This window comes from Pinus tabuliformis, chromosome 5_2 (assembly GCF_031772625.1).
Source record: "Pinus tabuliformis cultivar Carrire ecotype Pingquan chromosome 5_2, CPIR1, whole genome shotgun sequence".
Lineage (NCBI taxonomy): Eukaryota > Viridiplantae > Streptophyta > Pinopsida > Pinales > Pinaceae > Pinus > Pinus tabuliformis.
This window is the reverse complement of record NC_142306.1, coordinates 562,346,657-562,360,690: the sequence shown is the minus strand read 5'-3', so window position 1 is coordinate 562,360,690 and position 14,034 is coordinate 562,346,657. Positions and strand designations below refer to the sequence as shown.

The window sequence follows — 14,034 nt, the reverse complement described above, 5'->3', positions numbered from 1 at the left end:
CCTTTGGCATAGCTACTTAAATATGAGATATTCTCCTTCATTAGAATGCCATTAGCTAGAAACTGAATATTTCTTAGGATTCTCCCATCGATTTACGTGATTTGCAAGGTGATTATTAATCAAGTATGTCCAAGAACAAGTTGCAATCGCAAATTTGAAAGCAATAATATGTTACAAGTCAAGGTTTTCTTTTTTAATGATTCCTCATATAAAATATAACTTTCTACGATAAAGATCAATAACAAATCTGAGTCGCTAAGTATGCTAAAATACATGTTATTCAGACCCCAAAGTACAGCAAAGAAATGGAATTTGGAGAGTACAGAGTAAGAGGGAAAATATATATATATATATATATATGACCAAGAACAAGTTGCAATGGAAAATTCCAAAGCACTTATAAGTTACAAATGGTTTTCTTTCTTAATGATTCCTCATGTTTCATATAACTTTCTAGCATAAAGATCAATCACTAAGTGTGTTAAAAAACACATATTCAGACCCCAAAGTAGAGCAAAGAAATGGAATTTTGAGAGTACAGAGTAATAGGAAGTACACAATACATAGATACACACACATACATATATATGTATATATATGGTAGCATGCATGTAAGAAAGGACATATAATCTAAATAATCAATCTCATAAGAAAAATCAACAAGGAAATGCAAGTTTGAAGGTCAATAATTGTTCACCCTTAACAATATAAGGGATTAATGACAACTTTGATACTTTGAAGGAAATCAAATGATACCCCCTGACCTTTCTTCACACCAAATATTTCTTTCTTCAAATTACAATTCTATTTATATAAGAAAAGAAGAAAAAAAAAAAGAGAAAAAGTGAGAAAACACTCACCTATATACATGGTATATTGTTTAATGGCTGTTGTATACTCCCCCTTGGAGACATAGGCATCACCTGATTGTAAATATGACTCTGCAATCAAAAGAAATATATTGACAATAAGATTCTTAGAAAGATCAGTTTCATTGAGTGAAAATTCACAAGTTTCAGTACAGGGGAAAAGCTACATCCTATAACCTAGCTAACGAAGCAAGTATTTAAGTATGTTTTATATAAAGTTTTAAAGAATTAGAATTATTGAACTAGATTGAAGACAGTCATGCTATTCTCAAGTTTGTCATGTTGAGCATCCGTGCCATGTCAACTATGAATGATGACATTTTCATTGGGTGAATAGATCAAATGGTTGATGATTTGATTACAGTCAGGGAAAAAAGGAATTGGACAAGCTTCTTCAAGCCTTTCATAAAATAATTTCAACTAGGGATGTGGGCAGCAAGATAACAAAACAATTCTTTAATGTCATTTACACTAAAAAATACAGCAAACTAGAGTCAAATAATTCCTGTGTGGTTCGTTCGAGTTTCAACCCTAACCACCAATTTAAAGAGTTTTGGGCAGATTTTATAATACCCCCTACTAAAATGTTCTAACCAAACTCACAAATTCTTGAATTTTAGCTTTCATACATTTCGTCAAACACTTTGCATGAAACCTTTACAACAATTATACCACAAGAAAAATAACAATAATAACACAGCCAAAAATAAAAGCTTTACAGCAACAACTCAGCCAATTAAATCTAATTTATTAATATGAGAGGCAGCCCCTCTTAGATACAACAAAAAAATCAGTTTCTGGGAACCTGAGAGCAGCCTTGGCAATTGGGACAAATTTGTTGGGGAATACAAATATGGCAGCACTGAGATGTCTTGACAAACTGCCGTAAATCACCTTACTGGAACAATTTTGTGGAGCTAATTCGACCCTCCTTGAGATAATTCCATGGTCTGGCAATGAGATGGATCATTCGCAATAAGTATCTGGGAAAGATCTGAGTGATCTTTCCTCCTGATCAGCTAGGGTGGATCTGTTTCACCGCCAAAACCAACCCAAGTCAAATCTCCTGTACCCCAATTTGAGAACTAAAATGATCTCTCAAACTTACTAGCTAGGGTTGAATCTTTCACAACTGTGTTAGATTTCTAATACCAGCCAGATTTATTTTCTCGCGGCAATTTAATCTATCCCCAGTTTATTATTTATGTACCCAAATAATAACTGAATCACCCAAAAAAAATCACCAGTATCTTTAACTTCTAGAAAAATATGCAACAGAAATAAACCAGAGAGAACAATAACACATTGCAAAATTAATTAACCCACAAACAGTTCTTCATCATTTCAATATCTAGAAAATCTGGGTTTTTCGACCCACAGAGATACAAGAAGAAATACAATCTGGAACTTGCAATTCGGCTCCCTTCGAATGAATTCAACCCAAGTAAATCGGCCTCAAGGAAATCTGCCACCAAATGAAATCGCTCTAAAGAAATCAGCCTCCAACAATCAGATTTGTGCCCTCCAGCAACTTGATTTGTGCCCTACCACTAATTTGCGTTGGATAAACCCCAGCACTCTACCAACTCCGCCTCCTCCAGACAAGCTCAATCTCCTTTTGGCAACTCAGACCTCCTGGATTCGCTCACACCCGCTTGCACTTCTCCTCCTCTATGCAATGGTCACTGAGCCACTCGCACTACAAAGAAAATTGCTCTCTCTGAGTGATGACTCACTCGCACACTTGTGCTCTTTGTTGTGTCTTCACCTCCATTTTTAGCCTCCATATATAATCTTCATTGAGTCCAAATCTCTAACCCCAATCTCCCCTCTAGAAACATCTTGAATCTTCCTTCTAGAAACATCTTGAATCTTTCTTCTAGAAATATCTTGAAGATCAACAGCTGAGATTATTTCCAAGTGACTTAAATAATTAAATTATTTATCCTTAAAAAATAACCCAATAGTCCACAATAATTAATTGACTTTAATTATTGTACTTTTCCTAAGTTAAACTTAGGAAGGAAGGCAAATCACTAGAAGAGGCAAATATTGTCTTCCACATGCTAAGACACCAAACAATTGTAGAAGACCTTCCGATGCTACTTACATCAACAAACCGAAACCAGAATCTTTTTAAGGTTTCACCCAAGGGTTTGAATCCAACAGTTTTCCAAAGAACAATAAGATAATCAAGCATGCCCAAAGAGTGAGCTCAATCTCTCTTTCATCATCAAAATACCATGGGTCTATACCATGGATCATCAGAATACCATGGCTCATCAAAATACCATGGGTCTCTTTTTATAACCTTTATTTTACCTTCTTATCTTTTCTTGTTCAATTAAATAAAATAAAGTGACCATAAAGTTTTCCTCGCTTTTTCTCTCATAGTCACATGATAACACCTTTTTAATTTAATTATTCAATGTCACTTTTACATGTCGCTTTTTCACCCAAATGACATTTAAACAATTTAATTAAGTGATCCCCTTTTACCGACATAGGCTACGGGAATCAATAGGCTACTGAGTCATTCTCCAAAAGTGAATCCTCCCTTCTCAAGAATGCTTGCTCTCAAGCAATCCAGAGCCTGCATACCAGTACTAGGATCCCAAATAAGCATGTAGAATGCTCCAACTAACACAATTAAAACCAGCATCACTGTCACATTCTGCCATACTGCGAAGCAATCCACTGTAATGTAACCATCCATCATAAAAATCCTTGGATCCCAAGGCCGCATTAGGAAACTGACATTTTCATTACCTGAAGACTTCAGCCTAGTATTTGTTTTTTTCTTTGCATCCTAACATTGTATCCACCCTGCAGAAGTAAACTAGGAGTCCTGCAAGTTATGAATTCACATTTTGAAGGAGAAAGCACCTCCTTCCAAGGTGATGTATAAAATCCCTTATGCCAACCATCCTTCCCATTCTTATGTATCATTGAAAATGCGATCAAATCATCTATATGTGGGCTGAAAGAAAAATGATATGTATATCTTGCAATGTGGTCAATGTGAAAGGCACCAGCAGGCTTTATCAGAATTCTCAAACAATAGCTATTAGCTAGGTTTCCATAACGCTTCATTCCCATCGCATGAGCCCATAGGGATGTCAAAAATCAAGTTATGAGAAGGTAGTTTTGTATCAAACATGGAAGATGTGTCATCATGCAAAAACTGATAATCAGCCCAAAGGAATTGTACTCATGATGGTTTCCCCAAAAGCTAAAATTAGGATAAATCTTTGGGCTAGCAGAGCTCCTGCAATCATGGAGTAATTATTCTTTCTACCTCTTACTCCCACTATGTTTTTGCTACTCCCCCCTGATATAGCTGCAAATTGAAAATCTGCTATCAGAAAGTTGAGCCCAGACACTCCTTATTTTTCCTCTGCTACTGCAATCATCCTCAAATCCAACAACTGGATTTAGAAGTTCTAACTAAAGTAAAGGACATTTCTCCTTGCAATACTCAAAGCCCTTTGAACACAAAACTCCTGCAAGATTTTCTGCAGCAAATTTGAGACATGCAGCTTTCAAGTCAACAGCATGGCAACTCTCAGCAAGGACAAGAGTGGAGGCAACTGTATTTACAGATATGCTTCTGCATAATTTTGATTCACAAAGTAGCCTCAATCGACACAAACCATACACGTGTAACAGCAAGCGCTCTGTAATGTCCCTCAAGTCACACCCTGACATACCTTCAGTGACTAAAGCAAAAGAGGTCAGTTCTAGAGTACTCAAATGCCATGCATAATGACCTGCAATCTCTTGTCACATTTGCTCATCAGGGAGGTCAAATGTGATTACAAAATCAAATCAACTAATAAGAGCAGGGTCAAGATCCTGCCTATTTGTAGCTACTAGCAACAATCACAACTTTCTTCTCCTGTTCAAATCCATCTATCTGTCTCAAAAGCACAGATAAGATCCTTTGAGTAGCCTCATGCATCTCTTCGTCATGAGTTGCAGCAAAAGAAACAACCCCATCCAAAAAAACAATAGTACCATCAAAGAAGTTCATTTGCAAGATTAAATATAGATCCCAACAGCCGCTCACTTTCACCATAGTACTTTGATGTCACCACCTACTTGGCTTGCAATGACCCGTGCACAATATGTCTTTCCTATACATAGAGGTCCTTCAAAGAGAACTACTTAAGGTCAATTAGATTCAAATTTGCGCCTAGTGCCTTTTGCTATGTTATCGTATACATCTAGTCGTCGTATAGCCAACAAGTCAGTGTCCTCTATTTCCCTTTTTTTCTCATACTATCCAACTATATTGTCCCAAGATACCACATCCTTATCAGAGCTTCCATTAGTTGCCTCTAGACCACATATCTTCACTCACATGCCCTCTAATGCTTCTAAAGCCTTTCAATTAGAAGAAACATTAGATCCAATGTTCGGCCTGTCCCATTGCTTTGGAGCATCCCTGTGTTTCTTCTTTACAAATCCCCTTTATTTTGTGTTTCCAGAAGCTAGTCTTAATGCACTGATAAGGGCGTCAAGTTCCTTTACACTGAAAGGGCTCAGTTTGAAAAATTCAATTTCAACATTGTTGGAGCCAATAAGTGGCTCAAACATAAGAACACATGTTATTTCCATTGGTTGCACTGTGCCTCAATGGCTCTTGCGGATTATCAACTTTCTAATCTGTCTCGACACCCTTGGGAATAGATTGGTCTAGGTGTATCAGTATTAACTATCAAGCGACTGCATTGTCCCATGCATGCAAAATCATTTCTGCGCCACTCCCACTTTCACCGATCTTCAAGCCCAGGCATGAAACCACATCCACAATCAAATGAAAAAGGTCACAGCTAGGAGGTACTTGAGATCTTATTGCAACCTATTGACCTTTAGCAGCAATAGTGAAAGAAGGATGACCCCTTGAGTATCTAATTTTTTTAATCACTCCATTAATCTCTCACGCTCATGGCGGACAACATTTTCCATGTCCACATCATTTTCTATAGAGAACGATTTTGCATCTGCATTAATAGTGCCATGGTGCTCATTATTGTTGGCTTCAACAAAAGCCATGCTAGATGTTGTACTAGCAGTAACAAATCCTACACCAATTGTCATTGCCAAGACAAGGCCAAAGATATTAGGTAAACAATCTTATGCTAAGCACTTTGAACCGCTTGATCTCCTTGCATTTGATAAAAGGATCCCACATAGATGGTGGAACCCTTTTGGAGTTAAGGGAATGTTGAGTTTAGCAAGTGAATTCCTCATAGGTAAAGATCTCAATGTCGAACTTTGGGAAGACCAATCTTCACTTTTAAAATTTGGGCTTCTTGGGGATGTTGAATAATTGTATGTAGTTAAACCAACATTTCTTTCTAAAAGAGAACCTGGGCTTCCAAAATCTGGTGATTTTAGCTTACTTTCTGCTTCATCAGGTTCCTTCTTCCTTACTGGCATCTTTACCATTTTCCCTATGCAATGGTGATTGGGCTCCCAAGGTCCTTTGTAGGAAAGACAAAGATTTTGTCTTCTAAGTTTAGTCCTGTTGCCTTCATTATTTCTTGTACTAACCAGTGTTTTAAAAACCGTTTTCAAAAACCGGTTACCGGTCAAACCAGCCGGTTAGCAAGCTGGCCGGTCCGAACCGGCCAAAAAACCCGGTTTGGAAGGCAGTTTCTCCAATTTTTGGCCCTAACCGGTGAAAACCGGCCGGTTTAGGACGGAACCGGCCGGTTTTAGGCATGCCCACCATAACTTGCAAAAAGCGGATTTCTAACTGTGGTTTTGGGGTTTTGGGGGGGAACTAAGGGTGTTTTCCCTCCAAAAACACCCTCTCCAAGCTATAAGAGGCCCCTCTCACTCTCATTTGTCTCACACAACTGATTTGGAGTGTTTGTGAGTTTGTTTGTGAGCTTGGAGAGTGTTGAGTTTTTGCTGAAGTAGTCATCTTGGAGTTGGAGTTGGAGCTATTTTGGAGATAGTGTGTAGCTGTCAGTGGAGTTGCCATCTTCAAGAGGAGGCTAAGGAAGCTAGTTTGCATTTCCAGGTAAGGATTTGCACTTGAAAATTCCTTATTTGACTGTTGTCCATGAATTAATTTTTTTTATGTGTTATAAACTTCTCACTTCTATGATCTACCATCCAGGGAGTCATCATGCCTCCAAAAGCCAGAGATACTGCATGGGCTCATTGTGATATGATTGATGGCAAAATGATCTGCAAATATTGCCAAAAATCCATTCAAGGAGGGGGTATTAACAGGTTCAAGCAACACTTGGCTGGGATAGGAGACCATGTAAAGCCATGTGGAGCACCAAATGAAATAATAGGGCATATTAGGGCAGAATACCTTCAGAAGTTTGAGAATCAAGTCACTGAACCAATAGAGAAGTTTGTGACTGCAAAGTTTGGGAGTCGAGACTCAACCAACTGAGTTTGATGATGATGACTGAGACTCATGAGAAGTTTCAACTTCAAGTGATAATGTTGATCACTATTATAGTATTTACTATTATCATATATGTAGAGTCTAGACTAAAGTCTTGTAGTAGGCCACTGGCCCCATAGTTTGTAGGCTTTGTTTTTGCACTCTAGAGGCCATTTAGAGCCTCATTGCTTATGTATTTTGTCGATGATATGTATTGCACTCGGTGCCATTTTGATATATTCACCTTTACATGGTATATAAATGAGCAATCTTTGCATATTTTGTCTCTATTGGTATGGAATCATGGTTTTAAATCTTAAAAATAGTTTTTTTCATTAAAAAATAATTATTTAATGTATTTTTCTAAAACCAGTTCGTTTAGACCAGACCAGTTCCGGTCGGTAAACCGGTTCATTAGGTGGACCGGTCCGGTCACCGGTTCCGGTTTTAAAAACATTGGTACTAACATACTCTTTTCGTTTATACCAATTGATAAGTGAGATTCCAAAACCCCATAATGCCCTAGCAATTTTGTTAGATTTTTGTTATAGTTTTCAAAGCTTTGCAACAACTCAGACAAGTACTCCTGTTCGTGAAATGTTTTCATCTTTTTCACTGAAAGAACTAATTCCCAGCTACAACTGACTGGAAGTACTTCTGAAACTGAATCTTAAACTAAAAACCCCTCAGCCTAGCAGGATGCACAACTTTGATACCACTGTAATATGCCTTACTAAAATGTTCTAACCAAACTCACAAATTCTTGAATTTTAGCTTTCAGACATTTCATCAAATATGGAAAGCATTTATAACACATTTCGTCAAACACTTTGCATGAAACCTTTATAACAATTACACCACAAGCAAAATAACAATAATAACACAGCCACAAATAAAACGTTTACAGCAACAACTAAGCCAATTAAATCTGATTTATTAATATGCAAGGCAGCCCCTCTTAGATACAACAAAAAGATCAGTTTTTGGGAACCTAAGAGCAGTCGTGGCAATTGGCACAAATTTGTTGGAGAATAAGAAGATGGCAGCATTGAGGTGTCTTGACAAACTACTGCAAATCACCTTGTTGGAACAATTTTGCGGAGATGATTCAACCCTCCTTGAGATAATTCCATGGTCTGGCAATGAGATGGATCTTCAAAAATTAGTACCTGTGAAAGATCTGAGTGATCTTTACTCTTGATCAGCTAGGGTGGATTTTTTTCACCACTGGAACCAACCCAAATCAAATCTCTTGTACACCCAATGTGAGAAACCAGAATGATCTCTCCAACTTACTAGCTAGGGTTGAATCTTTCACAACTGAAACCAGAATGCCCTTAGGGTTTCGTCCAAGGGTTTGAAGCCAACAGCTTTCCAAAGAACAATAAGATAATCAAGCATGCCAAAAGAGTGAGCTCAAACTCTCTTTTATCATCAGAATACCATGGGTCCTCAAAATACCATGGATCTATACCATGGGTCATCAGAATACCATTGGTCTCTCTTTTATAACCTTTTTTTCCTTTGACCCTTTCTTTTATCTTTTTACCTTTTCCCGCTCAATTAAATAATATATCATCAGAATACCATGGGTCTCTCTTTTATAACCTTTTTTCCCTTTGACCCTTTCTTTTATCTTTTTACCCTTTCCTGCTCAATTAAATAATATAAAGTAACTTTATAAATTCTCCTTGCTTTTTTGCCCATAGTCACTTAATATAACCTTTTTAATTTAATTATTCAGTGTCACTTTTACATGTTGCTTTTCACCCAAAAGGCATTTAAGCAATTAAATTAATCGATCCCCATTTTACTGACTATAGCCTACGAGAATAATATAGGCTACTAAGTCATTCTCCAGAAGTGATCATTCAAAAAGAAACATTACAGATTTCTACAGATTTACGATTGGACAAAGCCACAAAATTATCATTTCAAAATTGCAATATCATTGTGGTTTCCTTAAAGCACCTTATGACATACGCTATGGATCTCAAGTTCTCAACAGCTTCCATAGATACAGAATTTACTCTAAAGTAGCAAATTTATCTTAAAAAGAGTAATCGAGTAATTGAGAGTTTTACAAATCAGCAATTTGTCAAGAAATCTATGCCAATAATCCAAGTTAAATACCAGTCAAACCTAGTCAAAACATTTGTTGGTCAATGCTAGTCAAACCAGCCAAAAAATAAAAATTCAACACTAGTCAACTCGACCTAGTCAAACTGACCTGCGATCAATTGTGGTCAACCCTGCAGTCTGCGATCAAATCCCTGTGGTCAACAGTCCACACGTGTGGCCCTCCTATGGTCAACTTTCAGTCAGAACAGCTCAGTCAACTCTAGTCAAAGTTACTCCACATGTGTGGTCAAGAGAGAGATAGAAAATGAGGAAAAGATGATTTCCAAACCGATTTCTCCTTTGCTCAAACTTGCTTTTTTGTTGGTGATGAAATGAGACATCACATCATCTATTTATACTTGTCAAAGGGGTGTGACAACACAAGGGACACGTCCCTTCACTAACTGGCCGACTTGTCTTCTTTTTGGGCCAACTTATTTATCTAGGGCCAACTTGAATACCTCCCATTGCTACAAAAAATCAGCACTCCCTCTCAGTGAGGGAGGTATTCTCCTTAGCTAAAATTTCTCCTTCACATGCACAAACCCTTTTTTCACCCACGCGTCTTTGACATATAGCACCTACACCCAAACGCTTCTAGAGTTCACGAGATGTGAACTGTTCTTGTCTTCATTGAATCTGATGTCTGAAGTCTAAGTTGCAAATATAATAGCGTGACTATAGAGTGAACGTAATATGTGAATGCTTGTCGTCAATGGGCCGACGTCAAAGGAGCTAAAGCCGACTTTCAATGAGTGAGTCATATTTTTTTATTCGTTATAATTTTGACAACATCAAGGATTAGGAAGGGAATTTTTTGTATAGGAGATAGGGAGAAGTTAGGATTAATAATAGGAGGCTTTTGAATAAGATTTTAATATGAATAACCTTGTATTAAGTAAAAAGAGATAGGAGATAGGAATAGCGTAATAGGAATAGAAATAGGGATTAGGGATTTTAGAAATTAGGAATCATGGGGTTTCTTAGAATTAGGATTAGGGTTTAATATAAATAGGAATAAGGATTTTCATCATAGGAATAAATTGTATCAAATAAATTAAGGAACTGTTCATAGGTTTAGATTTCTTTTGTGGGGAACAAGGATTAGGGTTAGGGTTTCTTGTAGCAACCAATAGGGCTAGGATTAATAAGGAATAAAGACTTAGGGTTTCTTAAGACTTAGGGTATGATTAGGGTTTTTATTAGGACATGGTTATTAGGGGTATTAGGGTTTTCAAGATAATGCTCTTAGGGCTTCATCAACAATCAATGCTAGATTAGGCTAGGTCTTCCAGGCAATTAGGGTTTAGCCATCTTCAACAATGCCATATTGACATCAATGACAACCTTGATTAACAATCTCCCCCTTTGTCATTGATGGCAATATTCTTGCTATTCCAACATTCTCTCCCCCTTTGACATCAATGGCAAACGGGGTGCCCATGTACTCCCCCTGTCAAGCTGCTTCTTATCAATAGTAGTTCTTCATAGGTATGTTACTCCCCCTGTCATGGTGCTCTTCCTTCTAGCAATGTGATCCATGATACATGTGTTACATTTCTTCATGTGATGAACCAACTCCCTCTTCCTGCATAAACTCCTTTAGCTTCTTTAGACAAGAAAGATTTCTGCCTTGTGATCAAGTGGAAGAAATCTTCAACAATAGTCCATCAGATAAGTAAGGAATCATGTTCTTCAATGGAGTTGCTCCCAAGAGATGATCTATCAAAAGATGATTATCCATGTGTGACTCATCAAGAATTTCATAGGGCCCATTCACGGATAGTTTCTACAAGAATGATTAAGAATCATAAGCTCCTCCTAACAGTATGCATGGTCTCCTTTGGCAGAGCACTTGGAATATCAAGGATAACTTTATCAGATCAGCAACATGTGTTGTTGTCTTGAGTGATCAAGAGATTTTCGGATCCAATTTGCTTCCTTCTCCATACTTGTGTAACTTTCTTCTTTGGCTTGGATGTTATGGTTTTAGCTTGTTTAGGGACCCAAGTCAAGTTACAATCATGATCCATATGTCCAATTTTATGGCAATTGAAGCACTCCATCTTGTTCATGAATGAGGAATCATGACTTCTTGCAAAATTGCTTCTAGGAGATTGATGGGGACCATTATATTTTTCTTTGTCATATGCCCTACAATCTTTTGCCATGTGCCCAAATTTTGTACAAGAATAGCAATAACCAAGAAATATACTTTAGTACCTGGGAGATGAAGATTTCTTTGATGTTCTTCTTAAGTCTTTTTGCCTTGGGATTCTTTGACGATATTCATTGCCTTTTGTATTCTTGACACCATCTGCAAGTCTCCTTGGAGTAGGATTTCTTCCATTCTTCTCCTTGCCTTTGCTGGAACTGGGAGAATCAACATTTCTTCCAAGGTTCCTCACATCCTTGTTGTTTGAAGCACAAGGGTTTGCATCATTCTTGCTTGAGGGTTCACCTACATATCCAAGACCTGATTTATCAAAGGAAGACCTTTGATGACTTAGGATGTCATCTAGGGTTTGAGAACTTTTCAAGTTCTTATTCAACAAGTCAACTTCCTTTTTAAGAAAGACAATTTCTTCCTTCATTTTCTTGCATTCTTCATCCCTCTTTGATAGAATGATCTCCATTTCTTCCTTCATCTTGGTTGCTTCACATGATTAGGCCTTAAGAGAAGTGATTTCTAATCTTAACTTGGTGATGTCATCATCCTTTTCTTCTAGTTGGCACATCATGGTGTTTCTCTCCTTTTCTGCTTCATCAACTTGTCCTTCTATGAATGCCAAAGCTTCCATCACCTTCTTAGCTCCTTGTGCTTGTTTCCTTGCTTATTCTAGTTGAGATCTAAGGGAGGAGACCTTTTCCTTGTATTGACCAATCTCTGCTTCAAATTTGTTCAAGCTCTTGAGTCTTTGTTCAAGATGGCTTGACAAAGTTTCTTCCCTTTTCTTTGCCTTATCCAATTGATTTGTCATGGATATGACTTCTTCGTGATGCTTTCTTTTGTTTTGATGAAATTCCTCCTTAAGTTTGGTGAGCTCCTCATCTCTTTCTAGTACTGGAAGCTTGAGAAGGTCAGCGTCCTTCCTTGTCTTGTGTTGGTCACCATCTTCTGCTTTCTTCTTAAGTTCCTCATTTTCTTTTTTCAAATTGTTAATCTCTTCCATGGCAGCTATAAGTTTAGTCAAGAGATCTTCTTCAAAGTCTTCTTTGCTTTCTTCTTCTTCTAGGTCTTCTTTGGCCTTGATGTCATCATTTTATTTCAGCTTCCTTAATGGGTTCTGGATTTCCTTCTTGCTTTCCATCATCTTCTTGACTAGTGGTCATGGTCAATGCTCCTTTTGAGTGAAGGTCATGAAGTTTGTCCCATATACCCTTTGCTGACAAACATTTTTCCAAATTGGCCTTTATAGAATCTAGTAGCCCATTCAAGATTGCCTTCATCGCTTTTGCATTGTACTCCTTGCATTCTTCGTTCATCATGTTATCAATAATCATTGATTCCCATACTCCAATGCCTTTCCTTGATTTTTTATCAGGTTGACTTCTTATCCCTTTGTTGAGCATTCCAGGTTTTGCATTTTTACCCTTTAAATTCCTTGCATCAGCTTGTGAACTAGATTCACCTTCAACAGTTTCATGAAAACCAAGACCAGATTTGATGGTGGGAGACCTTTGACTACTAAGAATATTATCCACAATTTTAGTACTATCTTGAAATCGCAAATGTTTATCTTTTTATTCTAATTTTCCTTTTATAATGTTTACCTCAACCTCCATTCTTTGATAGAGCCATTAAGAAATTTTTCATTCTTGCCTTCCATACATCAAAGTTTCCATTGAACACTGGAACTTTCTCAACTTGATTGTCTTCAGGTTTCATGGTTGAGGAAGAGACATCTTTAGAAGGATTGGAGGCTTTCTTCCTTGACTTTGCCATTTGTGTTCTAAGGATCAACCTTCAAGTTGTTAGGCTTTGAGTAAAGGTACTGGATCTAAAACCAATTGTTGGAAACACTGAGAGGGGGAGGCGAATCAATATTCCTTTTCAATTGTTACTTTTACCAGTTAGATCACTTATATTTAGAACACAAAATGAACAATAAGAATAAATGCTTTTATTAATTTCTTCAATAAATCAAGTACAATATATGTAGGGCTCCAACCCTAGATGAAAACACTGATCTTCAATCTCCCTGGCGTATTTGCCAATCACCAACTTGGACTTCCAAGGCTCCAACCTTGTCAATTTTGAGGCACCAACCTCAAGGGCTCCAACCCTATATCTGGTTCAGGCTCCAACCTGGTTTCTTGAGGAATTTGATCCTCTAGGGCTCCAACCCTATCCTTTAAGGCACCAACCTTGTCTTTTTGAGGCTCCAACCTCTTGGGCTCCAGCCCTTGCTTTACTTTGTTAAGATATGTTTGGTTATTCTTCACGGCTCCCAATGTCTTCTTCAATGAGCTATGTCAATCTTCACTTAGTCTTCACTTTAGTCTCCATGTTGCATCATCAATGACAACCTTGATCTCTTCGAAGGTGTCGCCACTAGTCTTCATCATATCCAACCAAATTCTCCAACTCACCTCATGATGACATCACGGTGTCCAATGATCTTCACA

The 14,034-nt window shown here is 37.6% G+C and overlaps 1 protein-coding gene across 1 annotated transcript in view; it reads right to left on the bottom strand.

The window, feature by feature from the left end:
* Positions 1-14,034, bottom strand: part of LOC149160207 (dnaJ protein P58IPK homolog B-like) — a 340,558-nt gene that overhangs the window by 276,772 nt on the left and 49,752 nt on the right. Inside the window, exon 2 of the mRNA XM_089436667.1 lies at positions 861-941. Coding sequence (XP_089292793.1) covers positions 861-941 — 81 coding nt within the window. The remainder of the gene's footprint in view (positions 1-860; positions 942-14,034) is intronic.